The following is a 23,271-nucleotide window of genomic DNA, read 5'->3' on the forward strand; positions in this document are numbered from 1 at the left end:
CCTGGGGATTCAGGTGCTGTTAAAGGATTGTGGAAACAGTTCCTGTGGAGAACCTTGCTACAGCAAGAAACAAACAAACAAACAAATCCCTTGTGAATTATTACACCTATGTGCAATTTAAAGTACGGCAGTGGTAAAGCTCAATATCTCCACTGAAATTCTGCCTACATACTTATGACCTCATTCTGATCTAATATCCAATATTTAATTGCTCCACTAACATCAACTGTGTATTTGTAAGGAAATAAATTCATTTTTTATAAAGTAATTTACTCTCAAGCAAGTGTAAAGTAAATAAAATGTCTCACTGAAGGGAAACTGAGACATCACGACAAGTAAAATTCCTCAGGCCTGTGTAAGAATTCATGATTTCAAAATCATGGGACTTCTATACCCACTAGTTAAAATTTAGATCTACCTGAGTTTTTAAGATAAGAGATTCTCTGCTAGAAAATGAATGGTAGAGTTTCTGAAATGTCCAACTACTTACGCCTCATAACAACTGTAATTTTGAAAACAAAATAAAAAAAATAAAATGAGGGCCTAATCCATCTCTGATGATGTCAGCAGAACAAAGGCAGAACCTGTGGAATCGTAGCTGTGTGGTATGAAACTATTTAATACAGTATTTTTATAGAAAAAATAATAGCTTTAAAATTCTATTGACATTAATATACAGCTATACACCTAAGTTACCCAAACACGTGCAGAGCTGCAAAAACATTCAAATAGAATTTGTATAAAAAGCAAAAATTTTCATTAAGAAAAGGGATTTAGCCATTTGTACAAAGTCATGTTCTTTTGCTTCAATTTGCTCTTTCTTTAGCTTTCATTTTATAAGTTAAATTTAGAAATTAGTCAACACACTGAATTAAGTATGTAGATTTTCATTTAAATAAATCAGTCAACAATTTTTTTATAAAGTATTTAACACTTCATTGTAGAAACATAGGCAAAATGACTATTATAACCAAAATGAAAAATACTGTTCAATTTAAAAAAATGTACTTAAACAAGAACCTGAAAAAGTTTATGATATGCATAACATTGTTCAAGCAAAATTGCACTAGTATTACATAAATCAAGAGTTTTATAAAGGCCCCAATATGGCAAAGTTTAGAAATAGGTAGTATGCATGCACAATAGTACAACAAAAATCTCTTATAAAACAGCAGTTATTTTTGTAATGCTTGTACAAAGGGAATAAAGAGCAACCACAAACATATTTAATCCGTTAGGTTAATATATTATGATAGCTAAAAGTCAGTCATGTCTAGCAGAGGAAGGAAGAGTCCTCCACAGTAATGTGTGAATACGTCTTTTGTGCCTTTAAAGTTATGTATAAAATATTTTGATTCAGTTCAAACCTGAAAGTAATTGTATTCTTTATTTCAATCAAAATTAAAAAAGGTGAGTCAGATTTTGCCTCTTAGCAACAACTGAAAACAGACCAGGTCAGAGAAGTGCTGGAAATTGATACTGATGCTTTTCACTTTTGATCCTTGGACTCTGATATTGAACACTACTGAAACTTGGGCTTTGCTAAGGTTTCACTAATATGCAGCTTTGTTTGTTTTACCTCCACAATACCACAGTTTATCTTAATTTAAAGAAACTGCTGTTTTTTGAATCCTTTAATATCACTAAACAGGTGTGAGGGGTTTTTCTGTGATTGTCAAAACCGAATGCTGTGATCATCCGAGTGTGCTTTAGGTTTGGGGTCTGGCTTTTTCCCTACTTTGTGTTGGGGAGTTATTAATCCGTAAGTACTGCGTGTGATTAAGTGAATAAACATGTAAAGCATGTGTAGGCAATGCCCTCTTGTGCTCTAGGGTGGCTACTGTCCTACAGGACTGTTGGAGTTTGTATGCTTTGTCCCACAGCAAGTAAGGTTTCAGCTTCCAAGATATATCGTTACTATGTTCTATAAGGTTTTAATAAATACAAAGCTTGTTTACATGGTATATATGTTTAGTATATAATGTACAGTCACTGAATTTCTGAAACATAATCATTGTGTTCATGCAGATCATTAGATGTTTCACTTCTATAGTCTTGTTTACTTCTTGGCAACCTAAAGCTAATTTAAAAGCAAGTTATGTTTGTTTGTGAAAAGTTATCTAGCTTCATCAGGATCTGAAGAGAAGTTCTAATGGGCACAAAGAAGAGAGTAGACCATTCAATCATTCTTTCACCATTTAAAATAAAACAAAATTACACACTGTACTACAGCTTCCAGACTACATAATGAAAAAGTGCAGATACCATCTTCATCGATTAAGTAGAACCAAAAAAGTTCATAGAAAATAGATTGCTCATTTTCACGCTACAAACGAATATATTGTTTGCCATTTTAACAAATTTAAAGGTGTGTTATTTCAGCAGCATTGTTGTAAATTGTACCGTAGTGCAGTTTCTTTTTCATAAAAATACCTTACAAATGGTCAGTCAAAAGTCATCAGCAAAAGAAAAACCCAGAAAACAATCAACCAAATAAAAAACAGAGGTAATGCTGATGCCAAAACAATTATAATACTGTTGGTACATAGAAAAGTAATCCTTATATTTTATACATTTATACAGAGTATAAAAGGTAACAGCAGATTATGCCACAGTCTCCCTTATCCCAATATCTATTTTCTTTGGAAGAAGTTCTCTTCTCTCATCAACACTTGCTAAGGAGTTTCGACAGTTTTGTCCATCCACGTATAACTTTGCATATACTGGATTGGCGTAATTTGTTGGCTGCAGAGAAATTAAGCAAACGTTAGATCAGTCAGATTGAATCAAAATTAGCATTTATGGAAATGGAAATGACTTTGTTAAAACAAGAACAAGTACACATAAAATATAACAGGACATATTTAATAGATACCTGGACGTCTGCAAACCTGATGATGAGTTAATTATTTAGTTGAAAATTAAATTCATGATGAGACATGCTATTAAAGTAACCAATGACATGACATGCAGCATATTATGATATTAAAACCATAAAAACGACGACGAAAATTAAACAAAAAACCTTGATAAAATGTCTCTGAGGTTGACTTGTCCACCTTATTACATTGGAAGATTTCAGAATAGATATGAAGGAGTTTATAGAGAAGGTGCACTGTGAGACCATGTGACAAGTTTAACAGTAGAAAACTGCAGCCAACAGTTTCCATATATTACCTGTTCTAAGACATCAGCATCCCATCAATAGCTGACCATGTTTTCGAATTCTGTGGCCCAAATACACAACATGATTTGACCAAAAAATTCAATACTTTCGTAACGTAAATTAAAATTTAATAATAAACCAGCATAACTATTAATATATCATAGTAGTTAGAAATTGAGAAGTCTTTTCTCAACGATTTTGGTCGCTTGGACTGTAATGAAAAACATCTGTTGAAATGAGTGGCACTTCAGTACAGGACAAGTCCATTTTTAATGCTGCAAAGCACTTCATTGTGTGAGAAATCCCCCGAGTCTCCACTACCTCCTTCATACTTCGTGCCTTTATTGTCTCTAGAAGAACTTTGCTATCCAATTAGACTTAAGCTTTTACCTACAATAACAGGAAAGGGCACCTTTGTAGTCACAATCCCCCTCCTTCTTACAACTAATTTATCAGCACTGCTCTGCTTAATCAGATACTGAGTGGAACACCAGCAAGCTCTAAAAAAAGGAAAATTAATTTTGTTGGTGTAATAAGAAGTGGCTAAACTTTGAATTGCCCAAACCAAAAGAACTCGAAAGAATTAGGTAGGTTTTCCTGACTTGAAAATATTCTGAGTACACCACAGGAAACAAGGAATGAAGGATGACTATAATCTTAGTTCTTCCTTTCCTTGTTGATAACTCTGTTTCTGAGCCCAGGATTCAGATATTCCTCAGGCTGGATAGCTACAACAGCTATTCAGTGAGTTAAAAGCTGCCCATTCCATCTGTTACAGATGACAAAGTGATTGCCTCATGGTCCAGACTTTCCTGGAATGGAGGCAGAACAAGGTGAGCCACATTCATTTAATTAAAAAAAAAAAAAAGAAAAAAAAGAAAAAAAAAAGCTACTCTCAGTTCTACCTGTCTGTTCCCATAGATCTCTGCATTTGTAAAATTAGAAAAGAGAAATTTAGTTCTATTTCAATTGTCAGGACTTTTTTATTTCATTGACAACCATTATTAAGGATGATAACCACAACAGAACAGAGACTCTTGGCATCTATGCAGTGCCTTACTGCGTTATTAAAATTATATGTAATAGTAGGCTCTGCCTCATGATACTTCTCTGAGTGGTACTGATCGCACAAGGCAGTACAGTGAGGTACAGAAAGAAGCTGGAGTGACCAGAATTTAAGAGAAAAAATTAAAGATGAGTGAATATTCTGGCTTTCATAATCCATGGTTCTGTGCTCCATCAGAAAAATCACATCCATTAAAAATTATTAAGCTTCCAAATACAACATATTACAATCATGCAAGAACGTGAATGGCACAAAAGATGGATATATACTGAGGCACATGAAAATGGAGGTCATATTGATGTCCCTTTTGTATTTTAAATTTTAATGTTTGCAAACCTCATGCTAAGTTGTAGTAAAAAAATCTGATGTTTTGGAAGGAACTGTTTTATGATACAAATCTATTGAAATCTGAACAATGAAAATACACGTTGCAAATATAGAAGGAAATTGTTAATTTTTATGTGCAAATTCCTCTGTAATAAAAACACTTGTTTCCATTACTTGGGACCATCTTTAAGTTCCATAAACTTCACTAAATGCCCGTAATTACATACAAATAAGAAATATATCAGGATACATGGCTGTGAATGCCATGATAAATATGCCATTATATAATATGGAAAAGCATCACGTTGCTTACTGGCTTTTTATTCCTTTGCAAAGACACATTTGCAGTTTTAGATCATGTTACAATGATGGCTATGGATGAAATTTTGTATGCAGAGGGGAACTCTTCCTTTCAAATAGAAAATGTATTATTTACTGTCATTCTTCTTTCCATTAAAAGAAGAAAAACAAAATTAAAAACAAACAGAGAAGGCCTCTACTCAAAAATGACAGACAAACTTTCTTTAGAAAGGGGCTGTGGTGGAATGAAATGGACTTGGATCATCATTTCTCACCCCTGTTGATAGTGGTCCTTTCAAGTCAGAGTTTAGGTAGATTGATGGAGCTGTGTGGGGAAGCTTGAATGCAGTGGACCCTCCCCCTATGTATCTGGCCTGTATAAACAGAAAATTTTAGTTTCTGTGCTAATAGAGCATTTTTCCACGTGTACTTATCAACACTGCTAAGTAAACAGTGCACCAACTAAAACCACTATTTTAGAGTGATCTACATTTATAAAAACCTCCTTCCAGGTATTCCTCAGCACGAAAAATCCTTACCTTCAACACGAGAATAAAATTCAGCATTTTATGACCATTTTCCACTAAGGATTAGGGCCAGACTTCACAATAGGGATTGGCTCAGCCACTCTGCCTCCAGTGAGTAACTCCATTTTCAGCTTACCTCCTGCACTGAGCACACTGCCTGTGTGATTCAGCGATGACATTCCTAGAGCTATCAGTAATCCCGTTATTGCTTTGTCAGAAACGCCACAGAGCGATGGCTGCCCTTTGGTGTGTGTCTGATTACGGAGCTCTAGGAAAGATAGCGCGGCATTACCCCGCTCATCCCGTGTCACATCACTCAGGGAGTTCAATCACTGGAGTGGTGCTGCAGGAGTGACAGCATCTCTTACAAGGAAATGATAATACTTACTAGCTTTGTGTAAACATTTAATCTATCTGCCCCGCCAGGAAGCCCAGTTCCTTATGCCTTGGGAAGCTTTCACACGTGAAATAAGTGAGTCTCATATGTATGCATGCACTCTTTCGTGCTTCAAACAGAGGGTGGACAATAATATATTTCCAATTTTCAGTATTTGCCACTAGGCTAAAAGGACAGGTTGTGGTTTGGCAGTTTATAGACACATCTGCCATGACAAAAAAACCCCCAATCTTTTTGTAGTTAATTTCTAACTCTGTTTTGATAAAATGCAGGCACTGGGAAAAATGAACATCAGCAAGCATCAGACTACAAAACAGCTGTTAATATATACAGGACATTTATTCTAATGAAATCTAACTTGATTTTATATTCATTAATTAAATCTAAATGTCATTGTTCTACATTTCTATTTGCTACATTTAAAGACAAAACCTTTGCAAGACATAAAATAAGTAGTGGCTTTGCCACTAGAAAGAGAAAAGAAATTACCTTTTCTGCATTTAGAGTAAAATCTGAGGCTAAAAGACCACCTTCACTGTGGTCATGGCCCACCTCATACATGTTATATGATGGATTGCCGATTTCTACATTGATTCCTCCATTTATCATGGGTTGTCTTCTGATAGTTTTTGTTCTGTAATGCACAAACATACAAAAAAAAGAAGCTAGCAAACTTTCAAGCAAACTATTGGATATTTTGTTTCTCTTTAAGACCAACAGGATGAAAAAGCATTTCCTGAAGAGACAATCATAAAATCCTGCCATTTTCCAAGCAAAGTAGCAGTCTGAGCCTATGTATAGATCTCACAGAAGCTGGAAGCAGAATTTTATTGGTTTTCTCAGTTTGGCTGCAGAGGTAAGAATCCATACAAAGTGCTAACTCACTGTCTACAACCCCAACTTCCTCCAATCATTCCCAGATTTCCCTCACTTGTAAGGAAAGCCTGGCAAACTCATTGCAGATTCCCTGCAGGAATGAAGATGGAGTGAACATGAGTCATGTCCCCTTGCTCATTCGTTTCACTTCTACTTCAAACCAGTTGCCCAAAGTCAGTTGTAAACTGAGGACAAGTAAATGGTTTCATCATGATGCATTAAAAATGTATGAATTTGTCATCGTTCCAGTTTGTATTCCCTGCCAGTGGTTATTGGAACACTCAAGTTCAACTTGAATTTTCTTTCAAGCTTTAATAAAAGATAGAGTCTTATTTTTATGCCTAACCTTGAATTAGGTATCAGTAAAGATAAGTGATTGAGTTGAATTGTTTCTGTTGCTGAATTCATTTCTTTTAGCTAAGGAGGTGATTTCAGCCCGAGCAATTGAAATAACCTCAAGAGGGTAATTTTTTCCCAATGCAATATGTTCTGTAGAATTACAGGGGAATAATAGGGAGGTCACAGTCAGTATGATAACAGTCGAGTCCTCTTGTTGGCTAAGTAAGATGCAGTCAGTGTCTGAAATCCAATATACTAAATGATCGGTATTTTTCAGAAATGTCATTGAAAAAATTTTTCCTAAAATAGGCACTTAACAGTAGCATGCAAGTGTTGAACAACTACACCTAGTTTAATACTTGACAGTCTTCTCTGAAGAGATAAAATAACTCTAAAATACATTTTCAAATATCATCTTAAGAAGAAAGTCCTTTATTGAGGCTAGTTCTATTTCTCTGCTGAAAATCTATTATTTAACAAGTGATTCTCAGTAACCTAAATAATTCACAGAGCAGCAACTGGTCTCAGGATTTGGCTACCACTAAATTTGGCGTTTCAGGTACAGTGGCTCATTATGACATCCATGGAGCCTGGCAGGGTCAGCATTACTAACAGCATGGTCAGGAAATGTATTTATCTTGTTGGCTTTACAAAAAGGTTTTAAAAATTGATGCTTACTAGTTTACACCAGAGTTTTCAGGGGAGATGCTGTGTGTGGTGCCAGACCTTAGTAACTTAAAAGATTCTTTTAGCCTGAAGCACTGAAATAGTCTTGTAAATGGCCACGTTTGCAGAAACAGCAGATTCATCACTTATTTCTAAAGGATTTAACAAAGAGACATTATCTTGGTTTCAGATGTTGGGTAACAAGCCCCAGGAGAAAGGAAGACAGCTGCTCAAGGCCAGCAAGCAGGACAGCTACAGGCCTGAAGTAAATGGTTTGCTGTCTGATTCCCTCTCCGGGCCTTCCCTAGTGGGCCATGTCCTTATTACCAGGGATCTTCCCTTGTTAAATCTGCATCACCATCAACATTATGTTTTTGTCTCTGAACATGTGGAGGGGAGCAGCTCTCTCAGGTGTCTCATACAGCCGAAACACTCTTGCCTCCCCTGGCCACCAAACACGGTCTTGGAAGAAATGCCCAAAGTCAAAAAGTCAAATACAAGTCCTTGAGTTCATTATCAGCTCTAAGGCAGCTAAATTCAAGAGAACAAAATATTCCATGCTCAGTGCTGGAATGTGGCTTCCTGTGCAAGATACCAAAGGAACACAGTAATGAGGAAAACATCTGGGACTCTACACTAAATATTTTGAGTATTGTTCACATCTTCCATATAACTCGAAGATGTAAACAATACTCAAAATTTGAGTGTGAGTATGCGGTTTCAATGAAATACATGAATTCTGTTAAGTTCTCTAAGCGCCTGGATAAAGTTATTAACACTTATACAGCCTTGTCAGGATTGAGAAAAGTGGGTAAGAACTACAATTTTTTTATCTACTGCATGTGGAACATAAGTATCAGTAACAGAATGTGGTTGTTCCAGCAAGAACCAAAATGTAACTGATTTGCTGCCTGCAGAAACAAGACTTGGGTCATTTGTTGTGTATTTTGTTTCTCATATAAAGTGATTTTTTGTATATCAGAAAGATGAAAATACTTAAAATTATTTTTTTTAACTTCATAAATAAATATAAAATTACTTACCTTCGTTTTCTTTTGCAAAGAAATAGTCCGATGACAAGAGTAGTGATCAAAGTCACCAGTAAAACAAGAGGAACAATGATTGCTATGCTTCCTAAAACAGAAGAAGGGAATACCAGTGAATAATCATGGCTTCACAGCTATAAAACAGTTAAATTAATTAAAAGAGAATAATTTCCCACACCAACAATACAGTTTCATGTGATGAACTTCACCCATCAATTTGACATTTTAATGCTGATCTATAAAAAACCCAACTTCATTACAGATAGTGTAATATCTGTATTATACAGACAAGTACTTTTATAAACAAATCAGGAGTTTCCTCTTTCTGGATACCAACACACTTTAGACTAATTCCCTGCCCTCATTTGCAGCAATAGTCCCTGAAAATGTGTGGAATTTCTGGACAATTTGGACTGGAGTGGCATGGCCACTGACACCCACCATGATCTTCAGCAGTTTAGGTCATGCAATTATTAGTTTAAAATATTCAGTAGGCTTGGCTCTGGTTGAAGAATTAATTAGTATTTATGGGTATCTATTATCTTTATTTGTGGGAAAATAAAAGGCAGTGAGCAATGTTAATTTCTAGATGGTTGGTGCATTCCTACATTTTGCTGCATTTTACTGCATTGTACTTGAGAGCCAACAATTTTGTTATGTTGATATAGGCAATCAAAAAAACTACAATAATGCTTAATGCAGCAGAAAAACAGCACACAGATCAGACAGTGATGTTAAAGGAGAGGAGGGAACAGGCAAGAAGAAAATGGGCTTCACATTATTTTGGCAGATAATTTCACTGAAATGAGACGATCTGCAAAAATAAGGTCAGCAACTGTACCCTTATTTCTCAGCCTTACTTTAAGTACCTGCTCGTAAAGAAATACGTACAACAAATAATTTTATGTTACAAATAAAGGACTTATAAAAACAGGACTCCAGCAGAAAGCCAGTGTGGAGTGGCATGTATTTTCTTTAATATCACAATCCTTAACTGGTGGAAAACAAAAATATTGCTGGTTGTTTCATTGGCTACATTTATTGATTTATTAAAAAGAAAAAGCTTCTGGCAGTGTCTGCTCTACACTAACAGTCTAAATAAAGAATTGAAAAATGCTTTGAATTCTGCCTGAAGGCTTATTGAAAGCCAAGTCAGGTTGTCAGAGACACGAAATGAAGTACTGAATAACTTGAAGCATCCTGAGTTCACTTCAGCTTGTGAAGATTCAGCATGTAAAGGACATAACAACAAGGCTCTTTTAAGAAAACATTTGATAAATAACTGGATTAAGTTCTCCTTAGGAGACCAAAAAAAAAAAAAAAAAAAAAGTTTAATTTTGTCTTGGCATGTAAACTTTCAGGAAAAATCCCTGAAAAACATCCCTCCAGGCACGAGTTGCCATTAAGTAGCCATGCTGCAGCCTGGGGTCTAGGAGAAGCCCAAGACAAACACCCATTTCCCAAACAGTGGCTGTGATTCCATCAAAATGAAGCAACAACCCAGGTTTTGCCTGCTTTTTTGCCTATTTCCAGCTTTGTGAGTGTTCTTTCACTTGTGTGGATTGCTGGGAAGGTTTCATCTAAGCACCAAGCTGACCTGAATAGCGGGCAGCTCATTTTGCTGCTTCACTTGGGCTAAATGTGACCAAGGCAGATACAGCAGGGCACCAGCAGCACACTCAACACTCTGCAGGGACCCTTGTCCAGTTTAAGCTGCCAATAGTGCAGCAATGCCATCCTTTTATGCTTACAGACATGTTTAAAAAAATATGGCAGGAGCTATTCTTACTTCCAGGACAATTTTCACAGTAGGTAAATTTCTGCAGACAGCCAATACAAAAGTTATGCACTACTTACAGCTCTATTTTTGATGCTTTCAGTAGGATTTAAATGGTCAGAGGTCTCACACTAGCTCCCTGCTCAGGGCTGATATGGCCAAATGCTTGTCACTTGACACGCTTTCCTTAAGGAAAGTGCAGCTAGCCCTTGGAGCAGGGAGCGTATGGCCTAAGAACTGCATCCAAACTGCCTCGTGCAGCACCAAATGGCAATCAAAAAGTTGAAAAATATCTACATTTGGGGATTTTTTTAAAGAAAAATATACAGGTAATGAGCATTTTTCACAACACAGACTCACATTTTAAAATATCACAAGGCTTAGATTTCTAAACTGAGCCAAATTTGACAAGTGATAGCAGTTATTGGAAGTACTTACTGGTACTGATGTTGTCAGACTTGCTGCTTTTGGGAGCTGGCCTCTCACACTGTGTGCCTGACCAGTTGGCTGAACATCTGAAAGGATCCAATTAAGATGGGAAAGTTAATAAATGTCAGCTATTAACCCAGTAAGCCATGAAAGAGACCACCAGCATCTTCTCAAGAGCTACACGAATGACAACAGTGCTTCTACAAAACCAACAAGAAGCCTCATGGAAGGAGTCAGCAGGACTCTGCCATGGCACTGACAACATTCAGACAGGGTTTTAGTTTAAAACTACACTTCTGAATATTTGATTCCTGTTATTATCACTGCAACCTTCAGTCCAGAGGCCTTTTCTAATTTCTTGAATAATAAAACAAGTTTAATCAAAGGTATATTAACATTTTATCTTTTTAAATTTTGAACGGTATAACCAGATATGCATTTGCAGAAATATATTCACATGTGTGCGTGTGTGCAAGCAGGCATGAGAGTTAAACTATAAAGAGTTGTCCTAAAGGGTCAGGATCATCTCCTGGCCTCAGAAAGCCCTGAATACTGTTTATATTCAGAATATATGTTCCAGTTGCCAGGTGCCTGGATTATGCACAGCTATTCTGCTATAATTTCCTTGTGTGAATATCAATATGCAAATATTTCTTCAATTGGGATTCAGAACACTCTTCATGCACACAAGCAAACACAAGGAGTCCATGGCAGCAGACTCAGCAAAATCCATCAAAAACAGAAACAAATACCTGAATGAAATTCAATTGCTTATTCAACCTGCTGTAAATATGATTAAGTTTACTACAGACCCCCAAACTCTCCTTGTGGAAACGGCAGGAAGTAGTCACTTTTCATCTGTCTCTGTTGTCTATTGTGCAATGAATCATGTTTTTTCTAAGTATTTTTGAATTATTTATGAATTTCAACATGAGTTATCTTTAGGAAGGTGCAACAAAGCGTTACCCTCACACAGTTCCAAGAACTATTGCTATCTGATGCCTTCCTCAGGATTTAATAAATTGCGAAGTTTAGAGGTAGACATGCTTAACAACTGATATCGTTCTATAATAAAAAGTTTTGGAAAGATACCAAATATTCTAGACAAAAGCAGTGTCATTCCTAGAGAAGGGCCCTAGGCAGCTTTGCTGGTGATGCTTTGGACTCTCTTTTGTCTTTGCAGATCACTGCAGAAGACTGGCTCATTTCTCTCTTTGCTCCTAAGCCTATTCCAGTACAACCCAGCATTCAGATAAATTTTCTTACTGGGTTTCATATTAAGCTTGAACTTTTTTCTAAAATTAATTTCATTTTTAGCATGAAACACAATGAAGGTGCTTAAACTTTACAGAGGGAAAGCACGGATAGTTTTAAAAGCATTATTGATTTATATTTATATATTGATTATTATTGCTAGTTGACTCATAAATTGTCACACACTAGCTAAATTACATTATAATTTAGAAGTTCTTCATGTTTATTGAAGTAGGTTTGTCTACTTAAATAAATATGGTAAATACACACTTAGGTTTCCTCACTGCAAAGAAGCCCCAATTAGTAATTACACACATGCTCCACAATGATATATTTTATAATGGAACCCGACTGACTTTTCCACCTGCTTACCACCACTACAGCACACTGTAAGTCACGGGGAACACTTCAATCTTTCAGAAGACTTTAATCTTTCAGAAGATGCATCTGTTCCTTTTCTTTCCAGATCTCTTTTTAGTAAATATATAAGATAGAAATGCTTGCACCAACAGCTTACCTTACTAAGATACCATTCAAGGAACTTGCTTTTTAAAATATCAATTTTCAGCATGCAGCTGCCAAATAAGTGTCTCCAGTCTTGTAGAGAAACACTATATATCTTTATACTTTGAATATTCTACTCAGCTCCAAGCTGGTGGCATGTGACAAACATGAAACAAAGTCTTTATATTTCTGACTGATATTTTGCCATCATTTCTGCTCTGGATTCAGCTCTTGTGATTAAAACTTGTGATGACAGGAAATTTGCATTTAATACTACACTACTGAAGGGGAAAAATTTATTTTAGAGTTAGACAGATCTAACTTTGCCACGAAATTATATTAAATTTATATTAACTATTTCAAATGCTTCCACTGTATATAAGAATCATTATGATAAATCTGTCCTAAAAACAGTTTAAAGAACATAAGACAGTGAGACTAACAAAAGAATCACCCTGAAGCATTCAAGTACAAGCTCATGAGAAAATTGCAAAATGTACAATTACATTCTTCAAAACCTTATAGCAGATATGATACCACAACAGCTGGTGAAGAAAAAAAAAACCTACAGCTAGGTATGCAGTAATCAGACGAAAAAAATAAGGCAAAAATATCAAAAGTTCTTTACCTATCTTGGCATTCTAATTGCAAAAATCAGCAATATTGAAACATCTGAGGCATCTGATAGAAGTCTCACAAAAACATTGTTGCCACTACATTTAAATTTTTTTCCAAATGCTTGCTTTCTCCAACAACCTTCAAAGAGACTGGAGCTGCAAGGATGGCAGTCATTTCCTTTTACACTTTGAGGTGAAATGAGTGCCCTTTGATGGTCCAGCAAGCTACTAAAGGCTTGTCTTGGGAGAGAGAGCAGAAAAAGAAATAAAGCCCGGGGAAAGGGATATTTTCTGCAGGGGAATTCAACACAGAAAATCAGCCATGAGCAGAAACGTGAATAATGATGGGATTGGGACATGGACAACTGTTCATGCAGGAACATGGGAAATGAGAAGATCTTAATCAGTTTTAATTGTCTTCACACAGAAATTGTTCCTATTAAGAGCATTTTCTGGTATCAGGACATTTAAATTCAGACTGCTCAGGTCCTAGCATGGGAACTGACTCTTGGTTCAGTTTGATGCACATCAGTTTGTCCATTTCCAAACTTTGCTACCAGGAGCTGTTCTGTACCATTTTCAGGGGCTGTACAGTCAGACAGGACATTTGCAGTAAACCAAAAGGTATTAATGGAGCAGAACCCCATAAAGCCACTTTGTTTCATCCAAGAGGTTCACATCATCACAAACGCAGGAGAAAGAACAGTGAAAATGCCTAATTTGAGTCACACACAGACAAATACAGATGGAAACAGATGGGGAAGTTGACAGTGAAGAACAGGCTGGAGTCAGCTGTGTGGTGCAAGGTGCTACAGAGAACATCTTAGGGTGCAAATCTCCAGTTCCCAGCAGAACCAGAAAAAGATCAAAGAGCAGCAGCATCACAGGGGATGCCAATATGAAACCTAAAAGTGAATGTAATAAATAATGTTTGTGCACCTTCTGCTGCCAAGGTCATTAATAAAACTGCTACCACTCTCTGTAACAATTTAGTTCTACGTTTATAAAGAGATGAGTGCTTGGGAAGTGCTTTCTGAGGTACAGAATGCCTGTGCCACTGGAATGATCTATTTTGAGGAAATAGCATTGCATTGCAAAGAGAGACATTTAAAAAAACTTTCAGCTGAGATTATGAAGGTGTTGCCCTTGGAGTGAGTAATGTTTAGAATGAAGATATTTACATTTCTAAGATTGATCATGCTGTTGTTACAGAGTCCATTCACGACAGAAAATGCCTCTCCCCTCTTTCTGTATAATCCTTACAGGTCAGTGTGCTCGAACATTCTAAACTCAGTTATACAGGCACTTGACCATTTGACTATGAAATGTCTGAAGAAATAGAAAGAACAGTTTAAAAAAAAGCTGATTTTGTGGCAGTGTGCAAATCTTTTTAAAATTTTCTCTTTTTTTTCCCCCCTCTTTTTGCCACAGGCATTGTCATAAAAATGTAATACAGCAGGCATAATATGCAGCTAAAAAGAGCTTTTGTAGACAACTGCTTTCCAACTCAATGTACCAGTGCAGATCCAAAAATGACAGCAGCATTGAAAGATTAGCCTAGAAGTGTAACAGAAAATGTTTCTTAGCCATAAATGATATTTCTTCATTATACAAAATAATTTTCTAACTCTGGTTTTCCTTTTAGCCATGACATAGCAATATATACTAAAAGATATTAATGAAGTGATCCAACCTCACTATTTTAAGAACACATTAAAATTTCACTGGAACTTGTCTTATCATTAATATTAAAACTGTTTGCAAGACAAGAGAATATCTGGATTACAGTTATTTACTATCTACATTAAATTGCATTGAAAGAGAGAAATCAAAATCCTCTTTTTGCCCTTAACCCTGTGGCATGCCAGAGGATGACAAAAGCCCTGCACTAAACCGAATCATTAAACTATTCCTTATAATAAATTTAGGAATACTTCTACAGATATGCTTCTTTCATACAGGGAACTGATATAATAGAGTTAAACCCACTGATAAACCCTCTAAAGTAAAGAACTTTCATAACAAAGAAAGACCAAAAATCCCACCCCAGGACTGATCAATAATTGCACATTCTGTATCTTCCCCTCTATTGTAGGGTTTCATTATTTTCAAGTAACAACTTTTCCATAATCATTCTATACATGAACAGACCACATTTTAGTAGTTTTGTCTAATGAGCATCCTTCAACATCATAAATGAAAATAATGTAGAAGCAAAGGGATAGAAAATTTATGCTTGTTACCTGAAAATGAAATACAAATTACCTTGCAATCCAATACATTCAGAACAGGGTAATTACATCATCCAAAAGCAGGCAAAACAATAAAAAATTACTTTTGAGGAACACAAAAAACCCCCCTTAAATTAAGTCACAACATATATGAAAAAAATAAAACGTGACTTTACAAATGAATTTTAATTTGGGCATGACATTACTATACACAAATCATTATTCACACTTGCTGCATGATGCTCACTGTAAAGGAACAACTTCCAAGTGCAGCTCAGCCTCATTCATCCCAAGGGTAAGAAAAAGAAGAAACTGAGGGTCGTTAAACACTGTGCTAATAGCAATATGTGTACAGTACAGAGGCTGTACAAGTATTAAAAATAATATACAGAAAATATCTAAAAAGCATGTCCAGGTGACTACTACTGTAGCTGCTATTACACTGAGCAATAAAAAGGAAAAGAGATTGAAATGGTAAAACTAAAAAGGAATGAGAAAGGACTGGGTAAGCAGATAGATAAAAACTCTATGTTTTTCCCAAGAGTGATGTACAGCAGCAAATACAATGCAAGTTTCATCTGAAAAATTTTAAACTCATGTACAAAGGATATCTGCATTACAGCCTAGTTAGTAAATGCTCCATGAAAAAGATACATATTCCTCTTTTCCCAAGATCTTAAAATTTCCTCCTCTGACAACCACTCTTCAAACACCTGTTTGCATTTAGTTCTTGAACTAATACTAGTTTGTGGTACAAAGTGGATAAAAGATCTTTTATCATACAAAGCTATAACCTGCGGATTATGTTCAATTTCAAGATATTTATAACAAAGATATTTTTAGTTGAAAAAGAAAGCTCTCAAAGGACTACCAGAATCCTGTGAAATTCCTGTTGTAATTGCAATTGGGGAGCTCATTAAATATACCCCAGGAAATCATATGGAAAGCATTTATTGCAAGATACTTGATAAAATTTCCTGGTTTGTACTGCCTCTCAGGGTTACCTGTGCCTTCTCTTAGTCAGGCTTTTCAATCCTGCAATTGTTCTACACCACTGTGGCTTTTTCTACTCAGCCTTCAGAAAATGCCAGTCAGGGGACTGCATGCTATGGTCCCTTTCTTGTCCACAACTGGACTATGGATGGACCTGAACCTTTTTTTGAGCAGAGGTTTGCCATAGTGATGAGTTTATTTAGTTAAAAACCTGAGTGTAAATGCAGCACTTGTACAAGCTGCATGTGCACTTACATAAAAATTTGAAGATTTTTCAACAGGAGGGGAATGTCAGGAGGAAGGTACAACATCACAGGCACTTGAGCTGCTGGGGAGCTCCTCCACAGAGAGAAATGCACTCTTTTCTTTCTGAATTCTGTGACCTAAACACATGCACACATCTGCACACACAGGTGCTCACCCCCACACACTCCCCTCGCAGTGTCTCTCTCTCCAACCTACTGGACATAAAGCTGACAGGAACAACTTGGTAACGCTGCAGCAGGTTTCCCAGAAAAGATGTGGATGCCTCATCCCTGGAAGTGTCAAGGCCAGGCTGGGTGGGGCTCTGAGCAGCCTGGTCTAATGGAAGGTGTCCCTGCCTGTGGCAGGCGGGTTGGAACAAGATGAGCTTTAAGGTCCCTCCCAACCAAAACCATTCTAGGATTCTGGAAGAACAGCTCTCTTATTTACTTCATTCCTGCAGGAGCTATTTTTCGTAATTTATCCATGTCTACACTTCCAGGTCCAAACTTTGTTATCACCTTTAAGCAATTCCACAACTTGTTCTCTCCCCAGTTGTTCACTGTCCTCCACCTGTTACTTGACCAAAACTCTCCATTAAGAAATGAAGTAATTTATTCTTTCTCCACCCTTCACTTTTCAGTTTCCTCTGTTAGCTTGACTTTCTTCCAAGCTCCTGCATCATCTGTGCCTTCTCATTAACTCTCCAGGATGACTTGTTCTTCATTACAGAGGAACTGATGCTTGTTCTAACACTGAAATAACAACACACACTTGAATCCCTCTGAGCGGTCAGCACATCCAGCCACAGGCACCTAATGTAATGCTGTACTCTGTCTTCTATTATGTAGAAAAATAAAAATGATATAAAAATTTCTATAATGCCTAGTGTAAGGGGCTTATGGTTTGATCACATTTATTTGCAGATAATAATAATAGAACACATCCATGTGCAGGTATAAATAACAATAGTAATACAAACAAAAAGATGGAATTGCAGCAATATATAGTTATGATGAAGGTATAAAAGAAACAAAGCTGAGAGAGAGCAATATTCTGTGCTAAAGATTCTGTAATAAAAGCCCTGCCCATTCAACAACCAGAGAGACTCTTGAGTACTTGAAATTTTTAATTCTTTTCAGTTCTCTTCACTGTTATCATACAAGGTGTAATCTCTCTCTAAACCTTGCTTCTCTTGCAGGAATGTATTTTCAGGTAGGTAATTAGTGAGAAGGAAACAGAGAGATAAATAAAGGTATTTATTAAAAGACAGACTGATAGAACAGATGGAAGGGACAGTTTGTGAAATACACAGAAAAAGCACTCCTTAATTATTTCCCACATGAATCTGGATCTCCTGATCATTCTGTTTTGCAATTCATTTGTGAACTTACTGGTGTAATTCAGACATATCTCACATGCTTCTACTGTTATGTTACTATCACACACAGACCTCACCCAAGAGTGAGCAGTACTAAGGAGATCCTTAAAAAATCTAGTATGGGAATACTAAAATGACAGTAACTATATAAGATTATGCTACTTTAAGACACCCTAAGTGGTACATTTTTCAGCAAAGGTCATTACCCCAAATTTTAACATTCTGAAATTCTCTCACAACCTCTGTAATTGAGCAAGAACCATAATGTGGGGGGAATAATAATCATCATATACCTAAAAATAATGCTAAGAATCAATAATCTAGATTGCATAGATGTCCAAAGAGAAATCAACAGCATATTCTGCATATTTTAAACCCTGACAGACCATTCATTGAAACTGGCCTTCATACAACCCTCTCTTTTTTGGTGGCTTATATGAAGCTACAGTAAGGCCTTAATTCATTCCTAAAATGGTTAGGTGAAAACCACAACTCCTTCTTCCAGAGTACAACTGATATTTAGGTCATTTAGTGCATTCAACATTAAAAAGACACCTTGAGACAGGAAGATAAAATAAAAAAGTATGCTAGCAGTACAGGTTGTTGAAAGGAGAATCTGTTCTTACAGGCTGAGAGTTACTCTGTATAATTATGGCTTTAGGATTGCCCTTTGGAACAGATAAATCTGATTCTCTATTGTCTTTACTGAATGATAATAAGGGCTTGATTATGTATAAAGTTTGCATTCTCAGCTGATGCTGGCTGTGAGAGAGAGCAGAGCAGAATTCCTGCTGAATGACAATAAACCCAGGCATCTCCTATTTCTTCTAAAAAATCACCCACTTGTGAATTAGAGACTGGTTAAGGAAAAAGTAGCCCTTGGACAAGTGTCTCCTGGAGCATTTGAGAGAAAAAGCAGGAAAGGTACATCCAATATGTGACTTTATGGGCAGCAAAGTGTTGTTCTTAGGGCTGCATGATTCTGAAAACACAAGTGTGATACACGGCGATATAAAAAGTTCCGAGCACCCATGTCCCATCCACTGCTGATCAACAGACCCACTCCATACTCTTCCAAGTCTAAGAAGCAGTAGTCAGGACATTAAACTTGCTTCCAGTGGATTTATGGTACCTCAAGTCAGAGAGGTTCATTGCATGAGAACACTGACAAAGTAATTGAGATCATGTTAAAAAAAAAAAATCAGATTATTCACCCTAAGCAGTCCCTGTCTTTGCTACCCACCAGACACCCACATAATGTCCCTGCAGCATTCTGTGTTTTCATAACCTATGCATTGAGATACGTCTAAATCTGCATGAGTTTCACATTTTATCCCAAGTCTAGGTCTTTGGTTGATGATTTCACTGACTTTTGCATCACAACCACTGAGCGAAGCTATGTTCATCTGACAGGTGTTTTGTATCTCTCTGTACATCTGCCTTTTTCAAAGGCTAAGGTTGTTTTTTTCCTTGATGAAGACCAAAATTTTCTCTTTAAGAAATAGACCTAAAATCCTTTAGAGAAGTAGAGAACACAAATGCAATTTTCTTTTTTAATCAGAGAAGTCAACGTTATGATGTAGCTCACATACTTTTAACAGTTCCTGTTTTACAGAATTATTTCTATAAAATTAACAAGACTCCTAAATACAAGCTTAACTCCTGAAATTGTACTTAAATAGCTGTTCTGTTCCTTTCCCTGTACAGATAAGAAATAGGAAGTCAGGTTTGGACTACAGAACATGAGCAACATCACTGTTCTCTAAACTTTATGCTGTGTAGGATTAGCTTGGTAAAATATCTCAAAAACATGAGCAATAGAAGCCAAGTGGCATTTTCATTTCTTTTCCAATTTATTCAGTAAAAATAAAGCTTTTTATTTCTTCCTCTAATGATACACACACTCCAAATGTATTTTTAAATACACTCATCAGTGCAACTCTCAAAGGGTAAGTGTGTATTAGAGAAATGGTCCCCCAGATTAAGTATATATTGTGAAATGTATGTGAATGTGCATGACTTGAACCAATGAACTGTGGCCTGGAATGATGTCACAGAATGTGCAGCATTAAGTGGAAGGTTAAACCTACTTGCATCTCGGTTCATTAAACGTGGTTAAAGTGCAAATTCCCTCATTCTGACAGTAGTAATCACAAGGGTTCACTTTCTGGTCACAGCGCTGACTTTTAAACCCCACAGAGCATCTGCAGAATTTCAGTAAAATAGACCTACATAAATATTCTGCCTTGTGCTGAACAGATTTTAAACGCATTATATATAACGACGGCAAGACACGCACACGTACACGGGCACACACTCACAGGAGACAAAAGCAATATTCTTTTTTCATGGAAGGTCCATCTGACAATACTGAAAAGTTTGCTCATGAATGTTGATCAAACAGTTTTTAAAACAATGGGCCTATACTCCCTGAAGTATAGTTATACTCTCAAAGTATTATTGTCAGATGCACTGTCCATTTCTATAGATTGATCCAGATTGCAATGGCCTTAAAAATGTTCATGACCATTTTTTTATCATTGTTAATGGTGTTGGTGTATGCTGCAGCATTTATGTATTGTAACTCCACACACAAATTAAAGCACAAAAGTTGTTTGTTTTTTTTTTTTCCTTGAGATGCTATGGTGTTCCATGTGAATTGATAAAGAATATGACAGTTTTATAAGAAAAAAATTAATGAAAAGTCACAAGGTTCCAAAACACCCATTCTAGGTCTTTAAGCAAATCAATCACCAGGCTTAGTCATATTTGAGCCTTACATATTACAGCTGTGACATTCTCCTTTTGCCAGGATTTATCAGTCTCTAGCCCTCAACTGAAGACATTTAAGGAAGTACAAATAACAGGAAAAATGGTAAAAACAGGTAAAAAATAATAATGAAAAAGAAAAATAAGCACGTAAAGTCGTAAAGTATTTTCAACTGTATAAGGGCTACCATGCAAAACTGAATTACATTGTCTTTAGCCCCAAAACTGCAAACATACATTGACAATTTTTCAATCGACATGTTGATTACAGTTGTGTCCCTTTCCTCATGCAGAAGTGCTTCAGCTCTCACAGGGAGGAACCCTTGGCCCATCTCTTCCCCTGGTCAGACTAATAAAATCTAGGCATTTATGAACCTCCTTTGAGAGCCTGAATAAAGCTCTCTTTCAATATGAACAAAATGAAAGAATGGCTGTATCTGTATTCACAAAGTTGTAGTGCCAGATCCCTTTGGGCAACAATTTGCTTATGTCACCCAAGAAAGGAGACACTCCAGTCCAATTCTATCTTCCAACCTGGAGGATGCTCTGACCTCCAGGTTGTTTGGAGAAGTGGAAGACAATGAATTCTGACATGAATCTTCTAAAGAAAAAAAAATAAATGAATAAAAAAGATATTAAAAAAAGACTATGACTAGGTAGCTCAGTGTAACTGAGAGCAGGAAAGAAATTAATTTCTTGCTAAGGTGACTACTTCAATATTTCATATTGAGCAGCTGAAAAAAGAAGATACACCATAGCTCTCAAGAAAGGAGTAGAATGTAGATTTCTCTACTTCTTACAACAGTACTTCACTTCTAGTCTACAGAATCTGAAATTCTGTGACATTTTATGTCTGAGCTTAAGAAAAGCAACCTGAATTACTCTCAACCACGGCACAGGAGGGAGAGCACAATCTCACCCCAGAACAGCCACAACACTGTGGGGAGTGTGAAGTTTAGGGCAGAAACAAGAGACACATGAGCATAACCCCATAAGGGAAATAACACAGAAATTATTTTTCCTATTCCCTAGCCATCAGGAGGAGGGTTTTGCCTCCACCTCTGACCATCTTTGTAGGAGAAAAGACTTAATCCACCTCTGAAAAGCAGGGCAGGCAACCTCAAGATTCTGTTCCAGAAAAAATTGCCTGAACAAACCTGAAATTACTCTAAGTCTCCAAAGATATATCTTTGTATCTATATGCATTCACAGTAGAGTCCTTAGGCATAAATTTCAACACACATTTTGCAAAAAAGTATGCGAAGTATGAGGTTACAGAAATAGCTAAAAAACAGATACTGTAAGTTGAAACTGCAACCAGCACATTATTCAGCCTAGAGAGACCAAAAATACGGACACATGCATAACAATTTTATTATTTGTTGTCACACAGGCATTTTAATGATCTACAGGATGCAGGATACTCACAGACAGACAGGTATGTTTGTCTCGGGGTCCAGCTGACAGGTACCACCATTGTAGCAGTAGCCATCACACAGCTGACAGGTAGAGGCAATCTTTCCATTAGTGCAACTGCCACGGTTAAAAAGAAAATTCAAAAAAGAATGCAAAGAGCAATCAGTATTTTAGTAAATCTGAGCATTTCATTGTAAAATCAGTATTTTAATGGGTAATTATGATATGTATACATTGCAAGAATTCTAAGTTTCCAGTTTGAAAAGCTAGTACAGCAATGAGATTACATAAAATACTTTTAATCTTTCTTATTATGAAAATAAACCATTATAATACAAAATAATCACTCAGCAGTAGAGCAGCACATGTTACCTGTGCCTCCCAACAGTATTTACTATGTCTCTATCACTGTCACAGATAACGTAGAATGAAGACATTTCAACAGTAGGGTAAAACTCCACTGTTAAATTGATTAATTTCAATGTTTCCAAGTGAAAACTCATTCAGTCTGCTGCTACATTGTGCTTCCTCCAGTGAGGAGTGCTCCACAAGTTGGTTTTAAAAGCCAGGAGTCAGTTGGCTTTGTATGGGCAGGAACCACACAAAGGGACTGATCTGATGTGACCGCTTCAGGGACAAGCTACTGTGTGAGAGATTTAAAGGACAGTGCAGTAAAATTGCCATTAAATGTATGGTTTTGAGCAAAATCTGTCCCCTACACACACTTACTTGCATACTATGTCATTGCTGTCCTTGTTCATTATGCAGCGTCCCCCATGGCACCTGATGCACTTGTCCACCTCACACTTTGGCCCTTCAAACCGTACTGGACAGACACATTCCACACTTCCATCATCGGAAATCGTGCACGACTCGGAATTCACGCAGTAATGGTGGCAAACATCTGAAAGCAACGTGAGGCCGCATTATTAAAAGACATTAAGGAG

General features: G+C 36.6%; 1 protein-coding gene across 2 annotated transcripts in view; it reads right to left on the reverse strand.

Annotated features, from left to right (window-relative positions):
• Positions 1-599: 599 nt before the first annotated feature.
• Positions 600-23,271, reverse strand: part of LRP1B (LDL receptor related protein 1B) — a 638,461-nt gene continuing 615,789 nt past the window's right edge. For both annotated transcript variants that reach the window (XM_032114472.1, XM_032114471.1), the window contains 8 exons: positions 23,054-23,228; positions 22,337-22,441; positions 20,230-20,343; positions 10,926-11,002; positions 8,708-8,798; positions 6,273-6,417; positions 5,135-5,233; positions 600-2,745 (listed from right to left, as the gene is read on the reverse strand). In XM_032114472.1, coding sequence (XP_031970363.1) covers positions 2,605-2,745; positions 5,135-5,233; positions 6,273-6,417; positions 8,708-8,798; positions 10,926-11,002; positions 20,230-20,343; positions 22,337-22,441; positions 23,054-23,228 — 947 coding nt within the window. In that variant the 3' untranslated portion in view covers positions 600-2,604. The remainder of the gene's footprint in view (positions 2,746-5,134; positions 5,234-6,272; positions 6,418-8,707; positions 8,799-10,925; positions 11,003-20,229; positions 20,344-22,336; positions 22,442-23,053; positions 23,229-23,271) is intronic.

The sequence above is a fragment of the Corvus moneduloides genome, chromosome 7 (assembly GCF_009650955.1).
Source record: "Corvus moneduloides isolate bCorMon1 chromosome 7, bCorMon1.pri, whole genome shotgun sequence".
Classification (NCBI taxonomy): domain Eukaryota; kingdom Metazoa; phylum Chordata; class Aves; order Passeriformes; family Corvidae; genus Corvus; species Corvus moneduloides.